General features: G+C 42.5%; 1 protein-coding gene across 1 annotated transcript in view; it reads right to left on the bottom strand.

Moving 5' to 3' along the window:
* ITGA9 (integrin subunit alpha 9) overlaps positions 1–13,079 on the bottom strand; it is a 225,542-nt gene that overhangs the window by 175,035 nt on the left and 37,428 nt on the right. The window contains exons 12-15 of the mRNA XM_035317295.1: positions 10,652–10,742; positions 10,076–10,121; positions 7,308–7,462; positions 650–810 (exon numbers count right to left, since the gene is read on the bottom strand). Of these exons, the coding sequence (XP_035173186.1) occupies positions 650–810; positions 7,308–7,462; positions 10,076–10,121; positions 10,652–10,742 (453 nt within the window). The remainder of the gene's footprint in view (positions 1–649; positions 811–7,307; positions 7,463–10,075; positions 10,122–10,651; positions 10,743–13,079) is intronic.

Here is a 13,079-nt window from a genome sequence, read left to right as displayed (position 1 = left end):
CAATTAAAGGTAAAAAGCGTCCTAGCAGACACTGGAAGGAGAGTACTGTCACACGAAGAACTGAGCCTTTCTATGTCCAATAGTGTCTGGAAAGCACTCATTATATTCCCCTAGGTCTGTGATACAGATGAAATACAGTTATCCCACTGGTATTTTTAAGCCCCAATGAAATGTGTGCTCTTCAAACCTGAGAGTCCAATTGCTTCAGCACAGATTCTGCATTACCCTGTCGTTCCCATGAAGATCCCAGCATCAGCCCCATGCACAAAGGAAAATACATGACAAAACTAATAGATTAAACTTTCTGCCCCATAACAAAATAAAATTTTGCCTTCCTATTTTGAGTATAACAATAATATCAACAAAACAAGCCAAAGGAAGAAATCTCCCACAAATGCACCAAAGAGTAAATAAAATACATATTCCTGGCACTAGGCCTCAAACGCTCATAGGCGATAGCGCTCACACTGACAAATTATGCCAAACAAGAAGCTCTGAGCTCCCACTCATAAAACTTCATCCACCTGTCAGGAAAACAAAGCACATCTGGAGCCAAGCTACATCATTTTAGTTGGTTGAATATTAAAAAAAAAAGGGGGGGGGGGGAACACATTGAGGCCAATGTAAGTAAAGACAGGGCTGAACTGACCTTGACATATGCTAGGTAATGCTCGCACTTTTCCTGCATGTATGACAGTTGTAACTTCTCTGTGACCTGTCCCACTGTCTCTCCAGAACTCACAAAGTAAACTCTGGGTTGCTGGCTCTTTTCCTTCTTTGCCACATCAGCAGTCAGGTTATAATTCAGACCTGTTTTTTTTTTTAAAAAAAAAAAAGAAGAAGAAAACAAAGGATGTCAGTGAACAATAGTTACTTTCTAGCCACCTATCAATGGATCCTGTTGTCCCCGAGGCATGTGTGCTTAAAAAAAGGTCAGGCCTTGCAGGCTCTCAATCAATCACAAAGCTTCCTGTGGCTGCACAAAACCAAATCCAATTACTGACATACTCCCAAGTTTTGTGCCACTACTTTCCCCAGCCCTTCCTGAAGGATGACGAGAAGCAGTAGGAAGTCATGTGTAAAAATACATCTAAACACACACATAAAAAAAAAAAAAAAAAGCTTAAATTATGCTATTAAAAGAAAAAGCAAAAAACACAACACAAACAACAACAAAAGCCTCAAACTTTGTTTCCCTCTTAGAAAAGCACAAACTATGCATATGTCAAGCAGGATGTGGCATTTCCTGACAATTACTTCTGTTGATCTGCAGTCATCTTAGAGTTTAGCCCTTAACTAGAGGTCACCGCCTTACACTGAGCATCCATCCCCTTGGATGTTACACAACCTTGGCAGTTTATAGAAAAAATACCCAGAGACTAGCCAGGTGTTTTCCTGCTGCTCTACAAGGCAGGTAGCTTAACACAATGGGTGGGTTTATGATTGGATGGATCTTTTTTTTTCAGAAAAAAAGCTTGTTTGCTATGAAGTTCCATAGCAATTGAATAATCCAAACTGACTGTACCTTTTCCATTAGCAGCAAAACTGCAATAGAAGCACAAAAGCTTGCTCTGGTGCTGTTTGCAGATGATTTAAAGGCAGGCTGTGAGGTCCTTTCACTCATCACAGACCACAGTCTGTATTGATTTCAGCTGCTTTCAAGGCAATGATAGGAGTACCATGAGACTGTCCCACTATAAATGGCTTAATTAGTTGATTATCTTTGTATATGACAGGCAGTGACAGCTCCTGCACTGATTAGTTACATATGTAGGGTGATTGCCAAATTATTGCTTTGGTTTTTATTCATGTTTTAAGTCCTAAATGATCGAGGCCAGATAAAATGTTCCCCATAAATGTAAACTTTTTTTTTTAAACCTAGAATTTTATAACAATTCAGTGCAAATGTAATATATTGCTGGATTGAGGTCCTCTATACATAATTTCAGGAAGGGATCTTTATTGTTGTTTGCTGCATTCTCATTCTGTTTTGTGTTGTCTTTTTTAATCAATCAGAACTGACCTCTCAAAAGTAATACTGCCACCAATGCTCTCACCTCTAATCATTTATTCACCAAAGTCTCACTGCTTTAAAGAATTCATTTAATGATATTGTGCAACTTGGTTTCTGTGAGCACACATAATTTCCGCAACTCACACCCACCTCACTTTGTGCTGTATCCTGCTTTCTGACCAGAAGCCCAGCGTTTGGCCTGTTTGAAATCCCAGCAGTCTCTTTAATTTTTTTTTTCTTTGAAGTGCACACATCACACACCCAACCCCGATTTTGCCTCTTTCAAGACCCCACAAGCAGGCCTAGGGCTGTGCCTCCATCCCCTGCGTAACAACAAGGCAATGTGCCAGCAGACCCAGGCCTGCGTGGGCCCGGGGCTGTGTGTCCCTTCGCTGAGGGAAGGATGGCAGACAGAGGGACAGGGGCTGCCCAGGGAAACCCTGAGGGAGGTCTCGTCCCAACACCAGCCCCATACCAGGCCTCAAGGCAAAATGTTTCCAGCTACCGCAGCGGCAGTGGATGTTTTCAATCAAAATGTGCAGTCGGCCTCTCATCCTCCCCCACCCCCCCGTGGCCGCCTCCCCTTTATTTTGACAACTTGTTTCTATGTTATATCCAATGATGTCACATCAGTGGAAAAACTGAAATATCATGAGTAAGGCTTTTTTTTTTTTTTTCCCCACTCCATCTTCATTGCTTCCAAAAAGCAGCTAGGGTGGGGAAGATAACTGGCCAGCCTCATCACCGCTGGTAGTTTAAGTTCTTCCTGCTGGCTCCAGCAGCAGCAGGTCAGGAGGCAAGCTCTTGCTAGCAGATTTAACTCTTGCAGGTAATGCCTTCAAATTCTCATCCAGCAGCTTAAAATGTAGTCAGCAACGTTTCTGGGGATCTGCCCATCCACTTCACACAATCAAAAGAAAACTCTGGCATGGATATGATGAGATTAGATGAAGGGCTTTATTTTTCTAGTGATTATTCCTTTCCTGTAACTGAAGTCTAATACCTAAGAGGCCTCAGCATAGCTCCCCCTGAAAAATTTTGGGTCATATCTCCAAGAGGACTACCAGCCAACAGAGCAGGCAAGTCACTCCAAGTGGTACTTGGACACCACAGCAACATACCTGCCGAGTAAAAATGGCATTTTTACAGTGGATTTGCATTCCTAAGTGGCACAAAATGCAAGAGGCATGCCCTGCAGAGGGCTGAAGGTAGCCCTGAAGAGGACAGGAGTGAGGAGAGGGGCATGAGGACAGTGGTATCCCAGGGTCTCAGACAGGAATCAAAGCTGACTGTGCGAATGAAGAACCTGCTTACCCCCAGGCACACAGCTCACTCAGATGATGCCACAGCATACCAAAGGCAGGTGGCAAAATGCTCAGTGGGAGCTCATCCCTAAGGACTTGATAGGCTGCTAACCTGTACCAATTTGGGGGTGGACACCACATATACTGAAAAACACATCCCTACAGCAAAACTCCTGCTGAGGCATTCATAGGGTAGCACCAGTTCAGGCCTGCACCCAAGCAGACTGGGAAAACCAAGAGACAGACACAAATAACACTCCTGCACCAAACTACAGCAGGATGCTGGTAAGAAGAGGAGTATCTGCTTTTGTCAGATTTTGGATCAGTCACGTTTTTTCAGTCCTAGTAGCATACCAAAGCAGAGCAAAAACGTCAAACAACTCGTTATTCCACACTACATCTCACAATGCTCTGTCAGACAACACTATCAGGGACATGAGGACGACTCTAGGAATGGATCAACATACAAGCGATGCACAGCTGAAGCAAAGAACAAAGGAGAAAGTTTGAAGAACTAAGGCACCTAACTCCAGCCAAATACCCCAAACCTCTTGTTTTCACAGCCACTAAAATTCATGTAATCCTTACACTGGCATAGATTTTTTATTTTTGTACAGGAGATTACCCAGATCATAGCCACGAGTTTAATTCCCTTCTCTGGTGGATATGAATGCAGTAACAGCGACTCATGCACAGAGATGCCAGAAGCCTCTCTTTTCTTGTTCTGGTCACCCGGAAGTGTGTGGTCTGAAGAGGCTGAAGCCAGATCATCCAGGCTAGGAAAGGACTTTATCTCATTCCTTTTGTTTCTGAGCTGTAGCTCAGCCTAATGTTCAGCAAGCAAACACTGTCACATCGTGAGATGTAGCTGGGGTCAGGCAAAGCATGAAGCATCACCGCAGAACACAACCATGGCAATGCTGAGCACACGTGCCCTCAGCCTAGCCCATTAGGGAGGACAGCAATGGCAGCAACTACGCAGCAGTGTCTATGCAGGACCATCAGGAATCTTTGACCATTATTTGCAGTGCATGCCACAGACCCTGTTGCCATGTCTTCATCAGTACTGCTCGTCTCTCCTGCACCCTCACTGCCACCTTGCTACAAAGCCACACTGTATGCCAATAGCTGTATCAAACCTAAACTCAACCCATTTCCTAGTATAGAGGAAGCTAATGGGGGACAATAGAATATTTTCTGTCAGTTTAAGATGCTTTGGGATAGTTTTTTGTTGTTGTTGTTCTTAAACTGTGTAGTACATACATATTTACCTTATCCAGGAAATCATAGAATCATAGAATATCCTGAGTTGGAAGGGACCCATAAGGATCATCAAGTCCAGGTCCTGGCGAACTCCTGGAAAGAAAGCTGCTTCCTTTCTTTCTCACCTTGCAAGAGGTGCTTCTGCAGCAAGAGAGCATGATGAGCACTATTCTACAGATACGGAGACCCTTGGGGGCTGACATAGCATTGGATTTCTCACACATCCAAGACATACCAGAACTCTACTCTGATGGTGGATGCTCAGCTCCTCAGCGAGCACTGAGGCAGGGTAAAGGGTCGGACAATGCCTGGCATGCAGTGCAGAGCACATGCTTCATTTGGGCATGGCTCTTTGTTCAGCCAAAACCATTTCTGCAATAAATTCATAATTCTGAAGACTGTAGTCAGCAAACAGTATCCACAAAATGGATAGGAATTATACAGTCATTGTCAGCATCAAGAAGCATCAGTAAACACAGACTCTCAGATAGCTATTACATGACCAATAGTACTGCAACTGCTGTTGGGAAAAAAAAAAAAAAAAAAAAAAAAAAGGTGGCAAAAGTTTATGTGCAAGTGAGACACACAAGACAGCTTTCCTTCACATGGCAGTTAATGAAACAACATGTTCACACAACCATTGTAGACAAGCATTTCCCAGAGAAGAATACTGCCTGCATGTTCAACTTGACTTTCTAAACATGTTGTAGTAGGTGACCAACTGCAGCTGCCCAAAAGCAAGGGCAAAGCCCAGATTTTCCAACAGTAACCAGCAGTTTTGAGTGTCCATACTGACAACCCTTAAGGAAACAGCATTTTCAATGGGCCCTGTGTTCTCACTGCCTGACTTATCAGACCACTCCCAGACATCTGAAGCTGAGGCAATCCCAGAGTCTCTGCCACAAAACTTTAACACAGCATTTCAGTGCTTCTGCATGCCTTTCAGAGTCCGAACTGGACACTGATGTACTTGGAGGAGTATTTTATTTTTTTTCCATATTTAGCAACGTAGGAGAGGAACGGTTGCAGTATTTCCAAGAATTGTTCCACCCTTTGTTAATTGATACTCTTCAGCTACAACATAATTAAAATGGCCTGTTAGATTAAAAACTGAAAGCTTATTTGAGATACTGTATCCAAATCATATCCCCCCAAGGGTTTTTATACAGTCAGTTCTGGCTGCAAGGTTTTCAAGACAAATCACTTTGCTAGAAGTATTGTATAAAAGGACAATGGTTGGAAGTTTTATAATCATCTAGTTAATAGTAAAAAAAATCTTGGATGTTACCCACCAAAGAAGATGCATATGTGCTTTCACCACACTAAATCATCAAGAGCACTGTTTACATGACAATGCAGAGGAATGCAACTGGCTCTTACAAGACATGATGAAGCAGAAGATAACTCTTTCATTAAAAAGGGGAATATATATTTAAAATGAGAAACAGGCAGATCATTTCTTAGCCACAGGTCAAGAGATACAAAATTAAAGCAAAGGAAACATTTTAAACAGTATCCCCCGGAACATAAGAAAACCTAGGCATTCAGTAGATCTACTCTTGGATTTTCACAAAGAAATCAACACCCCCGAAGCACCCAAGGACTTTTCTAACTGACAGAGTAGCAGGACATGCAAAAAAAAAAAGCTGTATCAAAGCACGTATTTGTCTGCTAGGAGTCTGACATTATTTACAGGGAAGGAAAAGGGGCAAAAATAGAAAATGAAGTCTCAGTTGCATCTGTATGTTAGAATCCAGATAAATCAAATTACAACTCTGTTTTTTTGATCTTTCAGGTGACAGTGATGAGCTGCATTAAGCAACTCCAATGAGCAGCTTCTAGTTTGTACTCCACATGAGAGATAAAACAAGCCCATTGCCATTCCTAAAGCATAGCCAAGTTAAAACAGCATGGCTGAACTAAATAAATCCGGTCTTCATGGTATTTAGAAATGCTGTATCTATCTCATACCACTTCAGGCAATACTAAGACTTGTAAACATTGGGATGTAAAAGACATAAACAATATTTTAATGCAGTCAAGATGTAATGGCTAGCACAATTACACACCTTACACAATTTCATTCACCCAAGTGAATGTGCAAGTTTTCTTTCACCCAAGTTAAGTGTAAGTTTAAAGAATGGTCTTTAAACCACCCATGTGGTTTAGAGACTAAGTAACTTGAAAGATATTCTTGCCATCAGTAAAATACTGGGCTATTTATAATTGTTTTACAAATGGGTAAACTGATGCACTGAAAAGGATTTGCTCATGTCTGGTGGTAGTAACACCCAAGAGTTCAAATTTGTAGTGCTCTATTTCAAGACCTCCTTGTAGATTTTCAGAAAGTATTCACCCAGAGCACATCACAGCTGCTTTATGATACAGGATGGGTATAAAAATGTGTTATCAACAGGCAAATAGAGAGAACATGAACTTTCAAAGCATAGTTTGCTTCTGTGTTCTCTATCCTTGCAGTAAGACTAAGGATACATTCCTCTCCTTTCACTGAAAACTACCCCAGTATTATCTCAGCCTCATAAGAAGATAAACAAATGCCAAAGGAAGCACCTTGGGAGCCTCCAACATTCTGTAACTGCATACCCCAGCTCACATCAAAAAAAATTATTTCACAGAAAACCTCTGATACTGACTCCAAAGGGAGCCCCCAGCTCCACATCAACCTGTCAGGGTGCCCCTGACCAGGGCTGGCACAGGTACCTTACCTATTTCTCCAGGGACATGCTTGCCACTGAAGCGAAAGCATGCTGTGACATTGAGGCAGTTCACAGGCTGCAAGCCATCATGGCACTGAGGAGCTGTGATATTGATGGATGCTGGCAGAAAAATGGAGATGTCCATGGTGATGACAGGTCTGGATCTGGAGATCAAGTGGAATTGAACAATCATTCAAAGAGAAGTTTCTCAGCCAAAGCAAAACAAAGAAAATTCAGTAATGTGCACAATTTCAAGCAGAAATGAAAAATAAAAGAATGCATTTGAACTCTAAAATAAATTAGCTCTTGACCTAGCTGGCAAGGACAGCTAGCTTCTGAATGAAAATCACAGCATTAGCTTGAAGTGCAGTGCTCAGATACAGACTGCAGGAGGCAGCTGGGGTAACAGATAATATATAACAAACATCTCCAGCAAAAGTTGCATAAAGTCTTCCTGATGACTGAAGACAAAATTAGCAAGCAAGGACAATAGACTCATGCAAGTGAGATTGCTAGCTAAGGTGCCTGCATAGTCAGGAGAGTATATATAATGACCTTAGGTAAAATCTGTAACCTGAAAGTGAAGTTGGGAGCACAGGGGTAGGAGATGCATCCATACATATTTTTTCTTATGGTGTAAATGGGACAAGAAATAAAACACATTTTCTGGAAGAGTGAATATTGGGGTAATTTCCTCCCAGCAGGTGCTAAGAAATGAATATTCTTTCCACGTTGTAGAAATCTACTTTGGGAGTCACCCAGTGTACTGTGAATGAAAGTTTTCCACCCTTGCAACTCCTGTACTGAGCTACTGCTACAGTAAGTCCCAGCTGAAGAAGAGTTCGGCGAGAGTCGCAGAGCAAGCTAAGGACCACCAGGGCCCAGGTGAGTCTGCTCTCACATGACACAGAAGTGCCACCAGCTTTCCTGGGAAAAAGCAGCTCAGAAATCCAGTATCTCTATAGGGCTGTCCCCAGTGCAGGACTTCAGTCCAAGTATTCAGCAAGTATTATTCTTTGTGGTTTCAGTTTTGTACATGTCCAATGTGAACATGCTCTTCCAAAAACAACTCCAGTATTAAAAAAAAAAAAAAAAAAAGTGCAGCAACCAGCAGTTTAACTTGTAGGGTAGTCCCATCACCCTGTAAGGCCAGACCACATAAGCAAACCACTTTAGGACTCTCACTCCACAAGCCACTTAATTTGGAGGTGTGGGAGAGAGGGGAGAAGAGAGCAGGGATTGTGGTTATACCTAATTCATATCAACTGGAACAAGATTCACATCAATCTCTGAGATAGCTACTCAGAGTCTTTTACCGCAGCCTGAAATAACAGTGCAAGTTTGCCTTACGAGATGGAGGATGACCCTAATGGCCGTACACACGCGCAAGCAATATAGCGACTACAATCTGCCCCAAGTCACCACGGCTTCCACAAAAGCCTTTAATATCAGTTGGCAAAACATTTGTTGGTTTTGGCCAAAGGACTTCACAAACGCTTCTGTAGGGGTGCGAAAAAAAAGCTGATTTCTTTATCCTAATCTGAATCTAAACAGCAGGAGTGACACACTCTGAACTGGAAGCAGCAGCAGTTAATCAGGCTGTCCACATCACTAGCCAGCAATGCCCAGATCTCCACAGAAAGGCACAGGCAGTGACTGAACACTTGGCCGGAGGTCACTAGGCTGTTGTGGTGCATGTTGTCCTAAACATCACAGCAAACCTTTCTGAGGGCCTTTTTCCACTCTGCAAGGAACAACAGTGCAGGAGAACCGCACACAGTTGTACTCTGAGTGGTTTCATACCATTGGGGTTGTGAGGTCCCATCTCAGGGCACAGCACACCATTTCACAGAGCAGCAACTAGCTGCCCCTGTTTGTGTGTGTCACAGAAAGCCCCTCAGAAGACTTGACCAGCTGCCACACTTGTCGTTTCTTTCTTCCTATCCCTTTATTTTGTTGTTTAACTGACTCAAATGGAAAGAGAGTCATGCTTTTCCTGCTTTTAACTAGATGTGGGTTGGCACATCATTTCAGCACTTCAAGTATTTATCTTGCCAATCACCACACTCCCTTATCTTCCATTAAGATTCAGGAATTCCTACTTTTACTTGTAACAACACCTAGTTACTGGCAGGATTGTTCTGATAAATATTTACAAGTGCAGCAATGGAGCTACTGGCCAAATTAAAACTTCTCGTTCTCTCCTCCAGGTCTGTGTGCCTCAAGCCTGCTCGTACTGTCTCTACCTGTGTAATTTGGTGAATTAAGCTGCCACACCTCTCTCTATCAGATGAAACAAGCAATTGTAATTAATGCACACAACTGAACAGTAGCCCAAATGCCGTGTGTATTCAAAACATATCTGTATTTCATTTCCTTACAGACTTTTGTTTCATTCTGCGTTCCATTATAACTCGCAGAATTAAGTTCTGTCATCGTATGCAGCTGGCTGTTTGTTCCATTTTGTTCCCTTAAATAATACTTTATGTACTTTACGTAAATGTAAGAACAGTAACAATCTTCTCACATATTCAGAGCAACCTTTCTCAAGGGGCACTGAGACGCAACACACCTCCACCTGGCTCTTTGGTTTCTTCATAGCATTGAGAGGTCATCCCTCACTATGCTGTTATGGTTATGCTTGAAAAGCAATCCAATTTGTTGCTTTTGCCTACAATAAACTAGGGAGAAAATATGTGAGGTGGAGGACCTAGACCATGTCAGATATAAACAGAAACAATTAAAACAACAGTAGAGCAAAAAGACATTGATCTCACCTTAGGAGTACCACATTGTCTGACAAGAAGGCTCCAACAGTCATATCTGAAATTTTTGTAACATTTAGATAGTTAAAAGGGAGGCACAGAATTCAGTTCCCTCAAGTCAGTTGGTAAATGACAGAGCATGCATCAAAAAAAAAAATAATAATCTGTCTTAAATCAGACAGCTGATCCTTTAAAATATTATTATATCAAAAGTGTTATAATTAGAGGATTAGGTCTACGAGGATGCTTCACTTCTACTTCATCATTTGTTTATTATTATTACTATTATTGTCTATATTTTTGTAAGTTTATTAACATGACTGAGCAGCTGCCAAGCAACTTATAACCTTGGCAGGATAATAAACTTCCTCTGCTTCAAGTCTTCTGTCATGACTGCCCAAACCCCCTGAATCAAACAATTGGCTCAAAATTTTGAGCCAGGAGCTTTGAATAACAGAGGAAAAAAGGAGGAACACACTAAGCTTCATTGTCCTCTCACAGATGTGGGAACCAGCAACCTGGAAATAACCAGCTCTGGTGTTTTCTCACTGTGTTGCTCCAGCGTTGCTGTCAGAACAGCACACATACCAGGGTAGCCATTGCCATCCATATCGACTCCCCCCGATATGGACTGGCCGAACATGCGCAGCATCGGGTTTATCGCTTGCCCAGACAGCTTCTGCAGTGGAAAACACATCAAGTGAAATCATAGTAACACAAAGAAGCCCTGATTAAAAAAGAGAAAACTTTGAGCCTGATTTTCATGGTCACCGGGGCTTTCTTCCATGGGCTGGGAGTGCCACACATCTGCAGGCTCGCACTTCACCCACGCAGTCCTGAGCAGGAAGGCTGCCGACTGCAGGAAGCCCTTCTGCTCTGGGCTAGGAGGCAGCCAGTGCTGACTTACAACAAAACACACACCTGCACCACAACTCTTATGCACACCCAAGCAAAATAAAGAACACATCAAACAGATTTCTTTGTGAGGAGGAAATTTAACTGTGCCCCAGAGATTATTTTTTTTCACATTACCTTCATTTATGTAAATAAAAGATTTAAACAGCATCTTTGCAAAAATAATCATTAAAAGAAACAGAAAATCCTGCACGACCATTTCTTTTCACAAAGTTTGCCAGCATACCCAAACTGATTAATTTTCATCCCACTTGGAAATCCTGTTTTTCATCAACAATTATGTGGTAATTTGTGTCAGTTTGGAAGCTGTATCTCATTTCTGCCTCCTTGGCACAAAGATTAATTAGCTACTAGCACCTTTATTTTTTTTTTTCTTTTTTTCTTTTTTTTTTTTTTAATTACAAACACAAAAACTTTCTCTAAACAGCTTGAATTGTAAAGGTCTTTGCCTGAAACAAATTACTGTATCAAAACTCTTTTTCTATGGTAAGCTGATGTCTCCCAGGCCTTATTCATTATGCTGGGCCATCAATGCAAGACCTGAACTCTAACTAGCCTCTGACTGCATAAGTTGTAAACAGAAGAAACCTATCCCACCAACTAATTTTGAGGCTGGTGGTGGTGCTGTACAGCTTGTGACATGTGACCAGCTCTTCCTGGCCCACCCACAAAAGGACACAATATTTGGCAAAAGGTCAGAGAGGAATTTCATGGAAAAGAAGACAAGGGGAAGAAAGACATCCTGCCATCCCAACAGCCAGTTTAAAGGGATACCAGCACTCTGTCACATACAGATCTCCCTTTCCTCCTACTTGTGGGTAGATAAGACAACTGGAGAGCACTTCCTCCCCACATAACATCACGTTTTGGGAGGGTGGTTCCCAGTTAGGGTGGTAAATCCTGCCTGCAACCAGCCCAGCAGACATCTGCAGGCCGTTACAGTCTAGAAGGCAGAGGTATAAAGCTGCTCTGCTTTTAAGTGCCATGAATGGAAACAGCACGCCATGAAGCCAATTAAGTTGCTTCTGCTCAGAGCCACCACTCAAGCTGCTCTGGCAGTGTAAGGCAGCAACAATGATCAGCAATTTGAATGAAGGGGGGAAAAGATAAAATGAAAAGAGCAAAATTGTATACCCTGCAGCCCCCACCACACACCTTTCTTGGCTTATTAAAAAAAGGAAATCCAGGTCATTAAGATGGCTCAGGGGTATAGTAATAAGATTCAAAAAGTCTTTCACCTCTGGGTTCAAACCCAGGGCAGGTAATGAGCCGAAGCTGTTACACAGCTTTTTTCGGTTGCACGTAGTATATGAATCAGTGGTGTGTCTGTCCTGGGAAATGGCACAAAAGTAGTGCCCCCTCAGCTGCCTGGGGACAGGAGGCAAAGATGGGAACAGTGTCACAGTATCCTGCCACGCTCTGGAGCTGGGCTTTGCCCAACTAGGGCAAGCAGAGAGGCATGTGCTGTCTGCTGCCCTTGCTCTTTTGATGGGATAGCAAGCAGGATGTTTCACTTACCACTCTGCTGATCTGGGCTCTTTCAAAAATGTTGAATTCCCCCATGAATGACTCCTTCCCCCCAAAAAAACAAAACCCTGATCTGTTGCAGCAAGAGCTGGAAAGCTCCAACCTTTGAACAGCCCAAGAACCTCCCAACCAGAGGTTCTTGGAAAAAAATGGGCAGGGTCCTCCAAATGCCACAAATTAGTGCACTTTAGAAGTATCCATGAAAAGTCATTTAACTTCATTTTTTTTAAAGCAGTGCATGGCATATACGTGCTAAAAGGAAGAAGGACCGAACTTCTATGGTTTGTTAGAAGAGCCTCCAATATAACCACTAAACTCTTTTAATCCTGCTTAAACTGGTTTACTGTGAAAGATCCCACCCAGAAACAAAACAAAACAGCCAGAACTTCAAACACGTGGATGGAGGGAGGGAGGGAAGTCAGGCTCTGCAAAAAATAAATGTGCTAGACAGAGACAAGGGGACACATGTTGGGCAGCATCGGCATCAATTTATCTTCTCTCCTGCCTGGCTACAGTAGCTGAATTGCACTGTCATCTCTGCACAAGACTGTAGCATACCCCAGCCTAGTTTTTA

Source organism: Oxyura jamaicensis, chromosome 2, assembly GCF_011077185.1.
Source record: "Oxyura jamaicensis isolate SHBP4307 breed ruddy duck chromosome 2, BPBGC_Ojam_1.0, whole genome shotgun sequence".
NCBI lineage: Eukaryota > Metazoa > Chordata > Aves > Anseriformes > Anatidae > Oxyura > Oxyura jamaicensis.
This window is presented reverse-complemented; position numbering and strand designations above follow the sequence as displayed.